The sequence below is a fragment of the Leptonotus elevatus genome, chromosome 11 (genome assembly GCF_054856555.1).
Source record: "Leptonotus elevatus isolate MCC_2025b chromosome 11, RoL_Lele_1.0, whole genome shotgun sequence".
Taxonomy (NCBI): Eukaryota; Metazoa; Chordata; class Actinopteri; order Syngnathiformes; family Syngnathidae; genus Leptonotus; species Leptonotus elevatus.
Window position 1 is genome coordinate 11390122 of NC_141249.1, and position 15227 is coordinate 11405348.

Genomic DNA, 15227 nt, shown 5'->3' on the forward strand with positions numbered 1-15227 from the left:
AGTAGATGCAAATTAAATAAAAAATACACCACATGCTCCATGGGTGGAAATAAACTTCACTTCCCATGATTCTCTAGTGACGTAGGCAAAGGAAGCTGTGACGATAAGAAGCTAGTTGCCTTTGATTAATTTTTGATATTATCAAATGGATATCTTCCATTTTTTACAAGTACAACGCCACGGGATGTCGGGAACTTTTTGTCGTCACTCGTAAGTTGGTTAATTTGGACTACGCGTTATTGTCAAAAAAGGAGTCATTCAAAATGTGTTGGATTTTGTATTAGCAAAGCCAGCTAACTGTCCACGTTAGCTTGATAAATACGAAAAGGCAGCGATAGTATTTGATATTCGCTTTCTGTTTATTGTGACTGTTTTACCATTCGAGACACGTTGTATTTTGCCATTCAATTTAATCGACAGCAATGGAAAAGTGCGAGTGTGTGTGTTGACTCAATTTTGTTATTTTTAAAATTCAACTATCATTGTGAAAGGCGTCATTTTCACGCGTTGCATCTCTAGTTCCGTTGTTTGTTCCTGAGATACTAGCACCCTTCCCGATCTATTTCCTGATCGTGCACATATTTGTCTTTACTTTGACATTTCTCCACTGAACACTTGTTTCCTGGTATTTTCCCCTCCCTGACAGAAACATCTAGTCGTTGGGAAACTACAAGAAAGAAGGATGTTGAACCTGCCAACTCTACTTTAAAATCGGCAAGAAAAACAATCTGATGAAAATTAATTGCAACGTTACTGATTGTAAGTAAAAACCACGCATTCGCGTTTATGCGTACCTTCCTCTTCAGCCTCGGGTAATTGCTTAATAATAACTGAATGGTTTTAGCTTCATACTCTACTGTTTGTGGCAACGAAGTGTGTAATCATTGTTTGAGGTGTATGCAAATTTAGTATAAAGTTTGAGAGCATGTACTGTATGTGTGCTGATATTTCATAATGGTTCCCAATTGTTTCGTTGCAGCCGTCATGGAAGACAAGGCAAATGGTTCTGTTGACACCAAAAGGTACAGTATCAGATTTTGGAGAAGAGTGTACTTATTATGTTCAGTCAAACGTGTGCAGAGTAGCTAAAAACTGTATTCAAGAAAGATTGCTGTTTCTTTAGAATATGATTCGAGTAAAGAGTAAACTTAAAATGTAAACCCCTAAATAATTACTACCTAAGCATTGATATATAGTAATAATAAGTATAAATAATGAAGTAAGAGGGCAAATTCAGCTACAAGAAATGGTCTTAAATGAACTTTCTTTGTTCACACAAACCCACATAATAGACTTTCCAAGCAGATATTAATAATTATATATGATTTGAGTATATTTAATCGCTAAATAAATCAACTCTGTCAAATAACTCAACTCTGGCCTCCATTTAAATGAGACAGTGTTTAAAATTACACGTTGGGGGGTTGAAATCAACTCTGAAAACAAATTTAACACCAAAATTTTAACACTCCATTTTTTGTTGTGAATGTATGGAATAGTCTTAGATTCTCAAATGGTTACCAGTACTGGAACGCTCCTAGTCTGCTCCCTAGCGACTGTCGAGTTGCTCGTGAGCAAGGCAAGCGTCCACCCACTCTCCTCAGCTCAACATCGCTGTTTGCGTCTCTTTAACTCTGACATGTCTCCTTGCATGCCTGCATGTGTGTCATTTGGTTCTAAGTGTGCGGTGTACAGTATAATCTGCTTTTCGCCCAAAGTCAGCTGGGCATAGTACAGTATAGAGAATGAATGGCTAAAAGGCAATATACATTGAATCATATTGTTATTTATTGCATTATAGCCTTTATCAGTCAATTAAGTGCAGTTATTTATCATTTCTCTACTACTGGATTGAGTTTTTGCTCCCAACAATTGTAAAAGTTTAAAGTCTCCCAAAGACATATTTATATGGTTTGGGAGGAGTGGGGTGGGGGGGGGGGGGGTTATGCTAGAGCATACAGAACGCTTTGATGCAGCCTCTCAACTGCACAGAACGGTTGAAGAAATGGTAGTTATTGCAAAAATGGCCAGCAGGTGGCAGCAGAGCAAAAGAGATCAACCAGGGCCATGTTGAAAAAAGCTAATTTTCCCACAGTTCTAAACAGATTTGTGAATAATGATGAAACTTTGCTATATTCTAATGCTAATTGCTGCAAAACGGAAACAGATAGATGAAAGAAGAGACTCTAATCTTTCTTTTGGTAGGTTCCATGTTTTTATAGCAATAGAACTCAATATTCTGTAGGCCTTGCAAAATTAGTCAAAATACCGTAAAACAGTCAGAAGTGAAGGGGATTGCTTCAGTAAAAATGGCTGGGAGTGAATGAGTTAAAGGGGAAGTCAACCTTAAATATTTCTTGACAATAATATGTTATATGTGACTTCACTAGTCTAAACATGACATTCTGATTAATATTACATTTGTGGAATAAGAGTTATGAAGCAAAATCCAGCCATTTTTATCAACAAACAATCACAGCTCAGCTTCAGAATACTGGTGAGCTGTGATTGGTCGTTGCCTGAGTCCGAAGCAACATTGACAGCAAGTGGCAAAATGGCCGCCCCCTGAGATTGATAAAAATGGCTGGATTTTGCTCCTTAACTCATATTCCACTAACACAATATTAACCAGAATACGATATTTAGACCAGTTGGGCAGCATAAAACATATTGTCAAAAAAAATGTGTATTGACTTCCCCTTTAAATTGAATAAAGCCACACAAAAAGTCCCCCGAAACCCTAATATTGATTCTTCAGTGAACCTTGCGTGCATGTTTTTGGACTCCCTAAACGAAACCCCCGCAAGCATGGGAAGAGCATTCAGACTTCACACGACAAAACTGGAGCCATGAGATTCGAACTGTGAGTCAGACCTTTTATCTTATTAGTTTATTATACTGATTAGAAACCCCTAAATGGAAAATGAAATTTACACCTTGCTGCATTATGTGTTGCACACCACACAGAGAACCAGATCATGCAGAGACGTCAAGAGTGAATGAGGCATGCAGGTCGATGTGCCTTGCTTAAGGGCACCTCGAGAGTAGTCAGGAAGGAGACAAGCATCTCGCCAACAAAGAGTTTGCATAGTTTTTTTTGTCAACAGCAATCCTGCCATTTTGTCCATTGGTGGACTTTTGCACAGTACTATAATCAATGTCTGCATGTTTTTTGTTGTTTGTCTTGAATCTTGTTATGAAGAATAATATCATCTCTCCGCAGCCCAGTGGAGAATGGCCAGCTTCCAGATCCAGCCAACTGGGGTGTTGCTGACGTCGTCAATTACTTTAAAGCAACAGGGTTCGAGGAGCAAGCCGCAGCGTTCCAAGATCAGGTTGAACTTCCTGCCCATCTCCTACTCACTTGTGTGACAATGACGATCAAATCTCTTCGCTTCTTGACAGGAAATCGATGGCAAGTCACTGCTCCTGATGACGCGTAATGACGTGTTGACGGGCCTGTCAATAAAGCTGGGCCCGGCGCTGAAGATTTACGAGTATCACGTGAAGCCGCTGCAAACCCAACACCTAAAGAGCAACGCCTCTTAGCAAGTCACCGGGAACTCGTTACTCCCCCCCGAACCGTCCGCCTCAGTGACAATCGACAACTCCCGACCAGCTGTCCGTTGGCAGAAACTCCTCTGGCCGCATGGCACCTTAAAACAGGATCAGTTTCAATATGTTTTTAAAAGCGTGGACCCCAAATATGGGTCTCACGCATATGAGCTGTTTACCTTTTTAACTGTTCTTATTTTTGCTGCTTCAGATTTGTATTTTATATTTTGTTCATGTTTTATTTAAGACAAGATTTCTTGTTGAGGATGGTGTAACAGAAGTGTGATTTGTGCGTGTGGAGTGTGTTATATGTTTGTGTTTGTGTCATGAACCAGTGATGGTTTTAAAACTGGTATTTGTATATAAGATGATATATGATTGAAATCACCGGAACACTTTGATACGGCATAAAATACAGATGTGGTACTGTTGAATTTGCCCTAAAAAAAATTGTGTATGCTCTACTGCACAACTGAGTCCATGCAACGCCACTTGGCTTAAAATATGAAGTATTCTACTTTTACCAGATACAAGCCAAACTGTAAAAGTCTTGCTTGGTTCTTTGGAAATAGAAACATGTGTATAATGATGATGTCGCTACTACCTGTGGTGCTTCAACTTAGTTGAAATGATGACTAATCAGGTGTGTGTGTGTGTGTGTTTTTTGACCTTGTGCAACACTGGAGTTTGAATATTTCAATCAAAGATTTGCAATAAACGGTGCTCTTTTCTCACCAAAGAACAACACCTGTTTATTGGTGGTGGTTACTGAGACTAAAGTAAGGTATGTTGTCAGCATATTCTGTATTTTTCCTTATGTCTTCACAGCCTGGCTTGCTTCCTACGCACTGTCCCTGTGATGTTTCCTGACGGGTTGTCAAGCGGAAGAAGAACCTGCGACAGTAAGAAAAACATTTCAGTCAACAAATTACGTCACGATTGACCATAACTGAACTTACTTCGCCCTTGTTCTCAATGCCCATTTTTGTCATGTCGATGGTGAAGTAGTGGTTGTTGGGCATGATGATCTCAATTTCGTCCACCTGTAAGTTGGTGCACGCATGAGCATTAAGGCATGCATTAACTCACCATAAATCCTTGATTTGTTTTGCCCTTGGTGCGCTTATTCGTCAACTTGTGGCTGTTGTGATATTATGGGTTATAATTGTAATCCCTTCATACTATGTCAAGCACACACAAAAAAAGTGGTCGGACATATACGTGCAATATGAATGTGCATATATATATATATATATATATATATATATATATATATGGGAATATATGGTGTTCCACAAAGATCAATTCTGGGGCCTCTTCTGTTTTCATTGCATGATTTGCAATGCCAAGTTGAACAACTCTAGTAAAGTAGGGTTCGGTGAATACGCATATAAAAGTTGTGGAGTTCAACAAGGTTAAGAACCACTGTTTTGCAGAATAGTGATCAAATTTAACATATTTGGTTTATTCTGAGAAAGTAGATGCAAGAAAAACAAGGTTGGTGCATTACAAGTTTATGAATTTTAAAATTGTGCCAAAATAAAACAAAAAAGATCATCCAAATCAGAGCGATTTAAGATACTGAGTGCAAATAAAGTTATGTCTTTAGATTATTTAAAAAGACACAGACACAAAATCTTTTACACTGTAAAAAAAAAAAAAAAAAAGAGTAATATCTAGTTGGAAACATAAGTTTTTTCACTCAGAAATTCTAAGTAAATTTTACAAGGAGAGTTTTGAATACATTTGACCAGTTTAATAAGAAAATAAACAAATAAAAGCTACTCAAGTGTTGAGGAACAAACCCACATCCTTCAGGTTGGGAGCTCCTGCTGTGTGTTAGTTTTTTTGTCTCATTTTTGACACACCAGCAATGCAGTAAAGTGGCAAACAGCAAGAGTGGCATGGCTCAGGTGGTAGAGTGGCTGTTTCCCAAGGTAATGAGTTTGTTCCTCAACGCTTGAGTAACTTTTTTTTAAATACACTGTTAAAATGTACTCAAAACTCTCCTTGTAAAATTTACATAGAATTTCTGAGTGATTGTCATTAAAAAAAAAATTCAAGTAAACCCTACTTCTTTTTTTTTTTACAGTGTAGTTTTAAAGTATTTTGTTGGGTGCCTTATTAAGGTGTAAAATATGGCCTTACCTCAGGAGCCCGAGTGAGGACTAGGACTTGTGTATCATAAAGGGTTTTCTGCACAGAGGGGGAGAACTCTCCAAGGTCAAAGGGGCCTGCAAACTTCTCAATAATGGTATCTTTGACGCATTTCCTATCAATGTAAGATTGAATTTCGATTCAGTATTGCAGCGTTCTTATTTCTACTATAGGGATAAAGAATTGGATCATGCCGTTACCAAATAGCATCAAAGTTGACATCTTGAACCTTGTTGTAGTGCCACCTGGCACAGACGGTGGTACATAAACACCTGTCCGTGGCCTCTTGCAGTGTGGTGAAACGGTCTTGGAGGAAACCCACAAAACCAGATTGAGTGGTTTTCAGCACCTTCAGGTCCTTGAGTCCACCGTGAACCACCGGAATGCCTGAGTAGGGGGCAGTGAGTGAGTGAGTGAGTGTGCGGACTGCGAACCACACAAAGAGGAAATGAGAGAAAGTTGATTGCATTACCGTTGAGATGTTGTTCGATGTCACAAAAACGAACGCTTTCCGGGCTATAGATGAAGGCGTGGGCATGTTCCACTCCATTCTGAAAGCGGGAAACCGTACCCAAGCACAGTGTTGAATTACTGGAGTCAAATTATTTGTCAGTCTTCGCAGAAGGTTGTTAATTAACCACACGTCCATGTTTGAAACTGAATCCTTGATCTGGAAAAGCTCAAGTTAATCAATGTATGTTTTGGATAATATCAAAGTTACTCAGTGTTTAAAAAAGGATTTGCCTTTGATCAGTTAACTTTGCTGTTATTATTTTTTACCTTCTCCAGCCTTTTCCATGGTGCCTCCTCAATGTAAACCTTGGCCCTCAACACATGATTGAAAGAGGTCAGGAAATGGTGACAAAGATCCAAAGAAAACTGCTCAATGGTCTTCACCTGAACGCAAAACACAGTGTGAGGTAGGAGACAAACATACACATATTTTGTAATTGACAATTACTCTCTGAAAAATATATCACAACCTCTAATACTTGATATTCAGATTGAATATACTATGACTTATTTATTTATTTAATTTTTCTGGGGGGGATTTACACCTCTATTAATCACTGCCACTGACAAGTATACTTGTCAATTAATTTTTTTACAACGGGGCGAAGATGAGGGGAAATCTGATTATGCTCCACTGTAAATGTCAAACTTGGAAACAACTTTATTGATGCACAACCACCAGTAGATGACATCATTGCGCCATTTTATACAAAATAAACACAGTTTGAGAGTCCATGGGAGTAATGGCTGCATTTTGCGCAACCGACATGTCTCCACTGTCGATTATAAAAGATTGGGACAAGGCAGAAAGGAGAGAGTCTATGCTGTCATTCATCAGATTCGGTTCATATATATAATTATTGAACATAATATTGTGTGGGTATTGAAAATTTTGAAATTTGTAAAGCCATTACAACACCCTTCTAAGCACTTGTTACACTTAATAAATTGTACTTTTAGCCTCTAAAATGTAGAATAAAAAACGAGCTGCTGGTGAAGTTTTTCTTTACAATCTTAAAATGGCTCAACCAGAAACCGGGTTACAAATTGGTCACAAATGGAAAAACGCGATACAGTGAATCCGCAATAACTGAACTGCAAAGTAGCGAGGGAACTCGGTACTGTTTTGTTTTGTTTTGTTTTTGGCAGTAATTTGCAACTATAGATTCACACCTTTAAATACAATATTTTTTAATTATAGACTTAAAAAAAACAATTCAGGAGTTTGATGAGCTGTGGATAGAGGATATTTGTATGCTGTACTTTATTACTGTGTATGTATCGTGGGGGTCAACTTACGCCCTTCAGTTTGGCCAAGGCATGGACGGTGTTCTTGATAGTGTCAGTAGGAATGATGTCCGAGTTGTCTCCGGTGAGATAATCCTTGCGCGACTTGAGAGTGAGCAGCACATCTACCTTGAGCTCGATGATGTCATGGTGGCCCCCCTGTCTCCTGATGCACAACACCTTGACCGTGTTCTTCCCATAGCCCGTCCGCACAAATTCAACATTCTGCCGCATGTAAATGAAAACTGTCATTCAGGGCGTGGAGGGAAGTTGGAGATGTTCATTCTAGCAAGACAGTCTAACATTTACCTGTGTACTTACCTGATTGGAAGCGCTTGCCATGTTGTCTTACCTTCAGCTGATCTTGCAAATGTGGTGTGTTTTCGGAAAAATGTCGCTCGACAGGTGGAGGTGGTGTGCAAAGGGGGAGGTTTCATCTTTGCCCCAGGCCACTGGAGCATTTTTGTGTAGGAGTTAGCTGTCATTCACACACAGAACAAATATACACATTTGATTTTACGTATTATATGTTGGGTTTTTTGGGGTGGGGCGTTGAGGGGGGTTGCCTTATTAAGAAATGAGGCAGTTTAACTTGGACTCTCTTGACTCTTTGTTCAAAATCTCTTCATACTATTAAGTAAATAGTAAGCTTTATTTTATTTTTATACTTTTTTTTTAATTTACTTTTCAGTCTCTTTAACTCTGTAACTGCTTTCACATGTTGTACTTTTAATGACCAAATCTTTGTTTCTTATTAAGTATTATGCCCCATACTTGTTGCAGGCATAAAACCAAAATAAAATAAGTGAATATTTGCATACACAAAAAAAATCTGGTTTATCATTTTGAACATTAAATATAATTTTTTTTGCAGTGTATTCAATTGAGTTGAGGTTGAAAAGTATTTGCAAATCATATAATTCTGTTTTTATTTCTATTTTGCCAACTTTGTTGGAATTGGGGTCCATCCCTCCATCTGTTGTCTGTACCACTTATCCTCGCTATTATTTATTAGATTCCGAAATAAATAACGTAATCATAACTTGTGTGGAACCAGCTTATTTTACATTTTTAACATATACGTAATGGTGTAACTCACATATACAGTAAAAATACTGTATATATATTTATTTTTTGATTCATCGCTACAAAACAAGGTGTTTATATTTATATATAATCCAGTTTCTATGAATTAAATGACCCTCACAATTCAAGCTTCTGTAATTTGCATGAACATTTTATTTAAAAAGTGTTCAACTTTTCACCATTCCACAGCTAAACTTCCACTATGCACATATAGTGAAGTATTGTGAACACCTCCCAAAGTGTTGAAACTATTGCAGAGTCAGCTGGACGACTAAGTTATCAGAACACTTCCTTTTTTTTTTTTGCATATTGTCGGAGCTGTGCCGTGACCACTTTCAAAATGGATTACTCATCGGTCATAGTTTCAAAAAATATTTAATTTTTTGACAATGGCCCTAGCATTAAGTATTCTTGTGCTTTTGGCGCTGACAGTGTGTGATGCTGCTATTTCCTGTCAGAATGAAGATGGCGAGCCTGTCGACTGGTGAGCTGACTTCAGTATTCAGACGATAACAAGACCTCACTGTGTTGTAATTGACACATTTGTTTGTTTCTTTGTTTTAAATATACATTCTTAACATTTTGATATGTTCTGCCATCTAATCTTCTGCAGGTTTATCATCTACAAGCTGCCCAAATACAAAATTGGCGAAGTGGGTAGTGGGGTGGATTACATGTACCTGGACCCCTCCATAGGGACCTGGCAGCTTAGTAAATACATGATTAACACAAGTCAAGGAGCCATCGGAAACACCCTCAACCAGATTTACAGCAAAGCTATTAATAAGGTAATGTGTTTCCTTCCATCGCACTAAGAGGAAACATCCTTTCCAACGGGGAACTGAAGCTTCTGCTGTAATTTGCTCAAAACAGCACTTCCTTGTACCGCTTGCTGTCAACATTATTGTGCATGTTATCACTATCATGACATTTCCAATATCTGCATCTACACAAGCAGGATTGAGACGTTCTGAAAATGTGCTGTATTTCCCTCAGTCCAACAGCTCTGTCTATGTCCTCTATAACGATTCACCACCTGTCCTCAAATACATCCGTGCATATGGACACACAAAAGGTACAGTAGTCAACAAGCCATGATCTTTTGCCACATCTCAACCGCAGGAAATTTCTGCAGTACCTAGGATCATTTTAAGGATTGTTATGTGTTCCATTCATAAGAATGAAGTTCTAAATATAGTTCCGTGATCATTTATCTACACTATAGACTATAATACTTTCGCTTTCGGTTCAGGAATTTAGTTTTGCACTGCTGAATGTGTCTGATTTGATGATGACTCGTTTTATTTCATCCATCATATTTAGATAAATCCGCAGTGCCCTCACGAGTGTTTTGATTTTTGTTTTTGCTACAATCCTGGGTCATTTTCATATACTTCATCAATAACAGTAAAGACATACCCGACTGAATTCCGTTTTGAAAATGTACTATTTTTACTGATATGAGTGTTTGTCGTGGTCATTCAGTATATGTAATACAGCTCAAAAGTCATATTTGTCATACTTTTAATGCCAAAATGTTTTAACTGTTATGTGTCCCAGTCCCAAATGGAATGTTAATGAAAGATGCCAATTGCTATATTTTGGGATATATAGGATTTTTCTCCCATTGCTTAATATGTTTGTTTGTTTGTTTGTTTTTCATGATAAATTAACGCAAAGCCATCTTCGTGTTTTGAGAGTTCCTTTTGTTGATCTTTTTTTTTATTTACAAATGGTTTGGAATGAATCTGGAGTAAAAAAAAAAATTAAATCACAGACATCTTTACCATTATTAATCAAATTATGTGAAAGTGACTAACTGAACAGACAAGTGAGATAAGAGTCTTTTTAGAGGCAGAGGCAAACAAACAGTTCAGTTTGTATATTACCTATTAGATTTTCTAACGTTAATGTTTGATTATGTTTTTGTCACCCTAACTAAATGTTAAGCTGTTTGGCTTGTTAGCTAACCAGCTGTAACATCACAGCTGTTGTTATAACCTTAGGATTGTCGTGTTGTGATTCGTAAGTCAAAATAATATTTTCTTAAATGTACCATAGAAAATGACCATGTGCGCTGTGACCATAAGTATGATGTTTGCATTTCAATGCAAATTAAAACAGGTTGTCACAGAAACTTGTGCTAGAAGCTGGGACAACCACTTCCCTGGGGTCATTTCAGCACATGCAGTGATCAGCGAGGGCCAGCATGGCCGATATATGCGAGGGGAATTTTAAACCAGGCTACTTTTACAACTGGAGCACTTTTTCCTCAATTTTAAAGGGAAAAAAATCCCAGAAAAGTCAAACGACAGGTGACTTGAGTAGGTAACAGGTCACATTTCTTGGCCAACATTCAGCCTTTGTAATGCAGACATTAGAGAAGAGGAATTGAAATCAGGAAAGGGCAGGAAAGACTTCCGAAAACTTGTGTTGACTTCAGTTACTTGGATGTTAGTGCATCCTCTGTGTGTGTGAGAGTGCGTGGTTGATATGTACCTGCTTTCAGAATTGTTTTTCTGCTTCCAAGGGGTACTGCTATTTGACGCTTCCCAAGGCTTCTGGCTGTCCCACAGCATTCCGCATTTCCCTTCATTCCCAGAGATGGGTTACGTCTACCCATCCTCTGGCAAAGTCAACGGCCAGACGGCTTTGTGTGTGAGCCTCCACTATGACCAATTCCTCCATGTCAGTGAGTGAACCCTCAAAAAAGAGAATGCATTCTTTGTAAATATTGCAAAACAAGGAATCCACACACACAAATTAAGTCAGTAGTAAATAAATACAAATGATTCTTGACACATTTGTGTATTCAATAACAAGTCACAGACTTTCAAAGGATTATACTTACGACTACCTCATTATTTATCTTATGACTTCTGTTGTTAAAACTAGTGCTAACTATGACACAACTACAGTAATACAGTACAGCTGTACAGCAAGAAAGATAATAAACTAATTGAATGTAGTTAATGATCTTTCAATAAACTGTTTAAGTACTAATATTGTTACTGCTGCTATTCTTGGACTTGAAGGTCATTCCATCAGATCGGTCGTAACTCTTTAAAAAACAGCTTTTCTGTCTTTATTCATCACCCATTCTAATAATACACATATTGAACTGGTCAAAATGAGTATTGGCCCATCTCAGATCACTTTTTTCCCCGCATTGTCATTGTTTTATTGTACTGAAAGTCTTCATTTGTCTAACAGGACGGGAAAAGCATGAAATATAGCCACGTCACAATTATGACAATTGCATATTGGCACTAAGCACGTTGCAGTGATTCAACACAAGATATATATATATATATATATTCAACATAAAAAACAATTTAAGTATATGGCAATCATAATTATCATCAAATATATAAGGGAAAAAATAACTTATTCTCTAAGTGAATCTGAATGATGCAACTTCCTGTGGACCGTGCGACTAGTGAAAAGTGTGATGTGTTCGATCTTAGTGAAAACCCAGAAAAAAGTTTGTTGATACTAAATTTTTGGTTGTTAAACTTTAAGTGTAAGTAATGACACAATTAAGTAAAAAGAAGAAAAAAAAACTACTTTAATACTATTACTACCGCCATAGTATATTTTTACTTTATACAATACAATTACCAGTACACTCTAAAAACAGTTGGGTGAAAAATAACCCAACTATGGGTCAAAAATGAACCGATCCTCGACTTTGAGTCAAGAAACAGGTCTTTCTCCAAAAAGAAGAAGAAAAAATAATTTAAAAAAAAGAAATAGGTCTTTCAGCGTTAAACAACTCATAAATATTGGTCAGATCCTTTACTCGGGTCAAAAAATTGGGTCATTTTGTACAGAACTACCCAAAAAGTTGGGTCAAATTGACCCATGAAGTGGATCGGTCCCTTTTTGATCCATAATTGGGTTACTTTTGACCCAACTGTTCTATACTTCTGACTGACATTGCTAATTCTATTACGACTGCTACTCTCAACTTTAACGTTCATTACTTGTTCAGCTCTAACAATACCTTCACTATTTTCTGCTAGTATTACTCCTACTTCAGCACTGTTACCACTGCAATTCTATAATTGCTAGTATAGTACTCAGTCACATTAGTGAGGTGAGAAATGTTTATTGATAATAGCTGACTTTGAGAAATAATCAACAAAATACATTAACTGGATATTAAAACTTAGTACTATTTTGTTGCTGTATTCAAACATACACACATATTCTTAATGTTTTCTATCATCTCATCTTTTTCTAATTTGTCCTCATAAACACTTTTTAATGCGGTTTATCTCTGATTTTCTCCAATGACAGCACAGCATCTGGTGTATCTTTTCCCACGGTTCTACAACTGCTCCGTACCCTCTGCATTTGCTACCAATCTGCCTCAGCTCGCCCAGTTATGTGCTGGCCAAAGGCCAGAAGTGCTTTCGGAAAAGAGGATGGACCAGCTATTCTCCCTGCAGGGAGAGATGTTTTTAACTTTTGCCAAATCTGAACGTTTTGTGGATGGTAAGTATTTTTTTGGCCATTTGTTACTTTTGCACACTGAAATCAGAGGACAGCTGTTTTGTTATTTTGACTTAAGACATAAAAGTGATTACCTCCAAATGTTATAATAAAATATGAAGTTACTGGTACTGTCATTTTTGTCCAGGCCATCTTCAATAGTTTTTCAATTAATTAATTTTTCATTGTTTTTTTTCTATTTATTTATTTCAAGTTATTTTTGTGATCAACGTTGGTGTTACCTTCATCATTTTTTCCCCACATGTAAGAACTATCACTGCTGGTTTAAAGCTGCATAACAACCATGATCAAGTGCAAAAAACGCTATCGCCATTGTACAGACTGGATCAACCTCACCATTCCCCCATTTACTAAAAGTTCCGTCATTATTAAGTCAATGTTTGTTGCATTCTAAAAAAAGAACGTTTGGGTCAAAAGTAAACCCAATTATTGATCCAAAATGGACCGATCCATTTTATGGGTCAATTTGACCCAACTTTGAATCCAGAAATGGGTCTTTTAGTGTTTGGTTAAATTGACCCATAAAGTGGATCAAGTGAGTCAAGAACCCATTTCTTGACTCAAAGTTGGGTCAAATTGACCCAAGTAGAGGATCGGTCCATTTTTGACCCATAGTTGGGTTATTTTTGACACAACTGTTTTTAGAGTGTGAAGAATGTTAATATTGTCAAAAACATTATGAAATATCTACACAGTACATTATTTTAACCACAACTGACTTAATTTCTGCCTGGCTTCCATCCAGACATCTACACTGGCTGGGTGGCTCAGGTCCTGAATGCCGACTTGATGGTGGAGACCTGGCAGATACAAGGCCACGACCTGCCTTCCAATTGCTCCCTGCCTTATCACGTCATGAACATTCAGAGGATCCGTCTTCCCAAATCCGTCGCGTTCAATTCCAAACACGACCACTCCAAGTGGTGCATTTCGTCGGCTGATACGAAGCACTTGACCTGCTTAGGGGACCTGAACAGAGAGGAATACCAAATGCGGCGTGGTGGGGGTCTACTGTGCTCCTACAACACTTTGATTTACAAGGCTTTCAAGCAGGTGGTGGATTGGTACATTGGATGTTGCATTTAAAAGTCATTCTTGTATTGTTCGAGGGACGTGGACTTAAATTTAATTTTTTGTCTTTATTTACCGCGTGTCCAGATGGCCCAGGCTATGACGTCCTACTGTCATCAAAGCTGCAGCATAAAGTATATTTCTATCTGTTTCTGTTTTGCATCAATTAGCATTAGAATATAGCTAAGTTTAATCATTATTCACAAATCTGTATAGAACTGTGGGGAAATTAGCTTTTTTCAACATGGCCCTGGTTGATCTATTTTGCTCTTTTGCCACCTGCTGGCCGTTTTTGTAATAACTACAATTTCTTCAACCGTTCTCTGTCGTTAAGAGGCTGCATCAAAGTCTTCTGTATGCTCTAGCATTAAAAAAAAAACATTTGAAAAAAACATATAAATACGTCTTTGGGACACGTAAAACATTTAAAATAGAATGTATTTATGTTTTTGGAAGCAAATTAGTTAACGTAATTACTATAAATTATTCATCAATTTTGCTACCATTTTTTGCTAATGGAGGATATAGTCATGTATTCTCATTTCAGCTTTTCTTGTAATTCTAATACAAAAATATAAAATAAAGCATTCTGAATGAAAAGTATCCTCCGAAATGTAGTGTTAAATTAAAAAAAATTGAGTAAAAGACCATAATGTATGCTTTTTACACCAAAATGGACAACGTGTAAAAGAAAACATACTTTTGTAGTGCGCTTTTATTGGATTAAAATGGAGAAAGAAGTTTAAAAGACATACAATGGCAAAATAAGAATAGACTTGGATCAACATCAGTCAACAAACCTCTGGAGCTTTATTTGATGCAATTATCTCTCTAGTTGAAGTGTTAAATGGATAGACTCTCATTTTCCATAAAGTCAAACAGTAGGTGGCAGCTGTGATCAGTATTCATTGTGTTATAATAAAAAATAAATAAAAAGTTATGTTTGAATAAAGGAACATACTTTCAAATGTAGCATGATAGGCTATATATGCATAATGAATGAAAGGGTGCTTCTGATGTAGACGTGATGATGTCACATC

The 15227-nt window shown here is 37.3% G+C and overlaps 3 protein-coding genes across 4 annotated transcripts; 2 read left to right on the forward strand and 1 right to left on the reverse strand.

Moving 5' to 3' along the window:
* The first annotated feature begins 79 nt into the window (after positions 1–79).
* On the forward strand, positions 80–4300 carry samd13 (sterile alpha motif domain containing 13). Its single transcript, XM_086090210.1, has 5 exons — positions 80–210; positions 647–759; positions 980–1022; positions 3224–3335; positions 3406–4300. Exons 2-5 carry the CDS (start codon positions 732–734, stop codon positions 3547–3549), a joined length of 327 nt encoding a protein of 108 aa, XP_085946336.1. The 5' UTR covers positions 80–210; positions 647–731; the 3' UTR covers positions 3550–4300.
* Positions 3748–7980, reverse strand: uox (urate oxidase). 2 transcript variants are annotated; one of them, XM_086090208.1, is made up of 8 exons: positions 7822–7980; positions 7525–7737; positions 6493–6609; positions 6185–6263; positions 5913–6099; positions 5704–5827; positions 4515–4598; positions 3748–4449 (listed from the first exon to the last, which is right to left on the reverse strand). In XM_086090208.1, the coding sequence occupies exons 1-8, from the start codon at positions 7852–7854 to the stop codon at positions 4378–4380; spliced, it is 909 nt and encodes a 302-aa protein (XP_085946334.1). In that variant the 5' UTR covers positions 7855–7980; the 3' UTR covers positions 3748–4377. The 2 variants fall into 2 exon arrangements, with proteins under 2 accessions (XP_085946334.1, XP_085946335.1); XM_086090209.1 differs by having other exon boundaries at positions 3752–4449; positions 7834–7974.
* Positions 7981–8896: 916 nt separating this feature from the next.
* Positions 8897–15191, forward strand: dnase2b (deoxyribonuclease II beta). The gene is made up of 6 exons (XM_086089553.1): positions 8897–9082; positions 9212–9386; positions 9595–9673; positions 11129–11290; positions 12901–13098; positions 13862–15191. The coding sequence occupies exons 1-6, from the start codon at positions 8988–8990 to the stop codon at positions 14200–14202; spliced, it is 1050 nt and encodes a 349-aa protein (XP_085945679.1). The 5' UTR covers positions 8897–8987; the 3' UTR covers positions 14203–15191.
* The last annotated feature ends 36 nt before the right edge of the window (positions 15192–15227 follow it).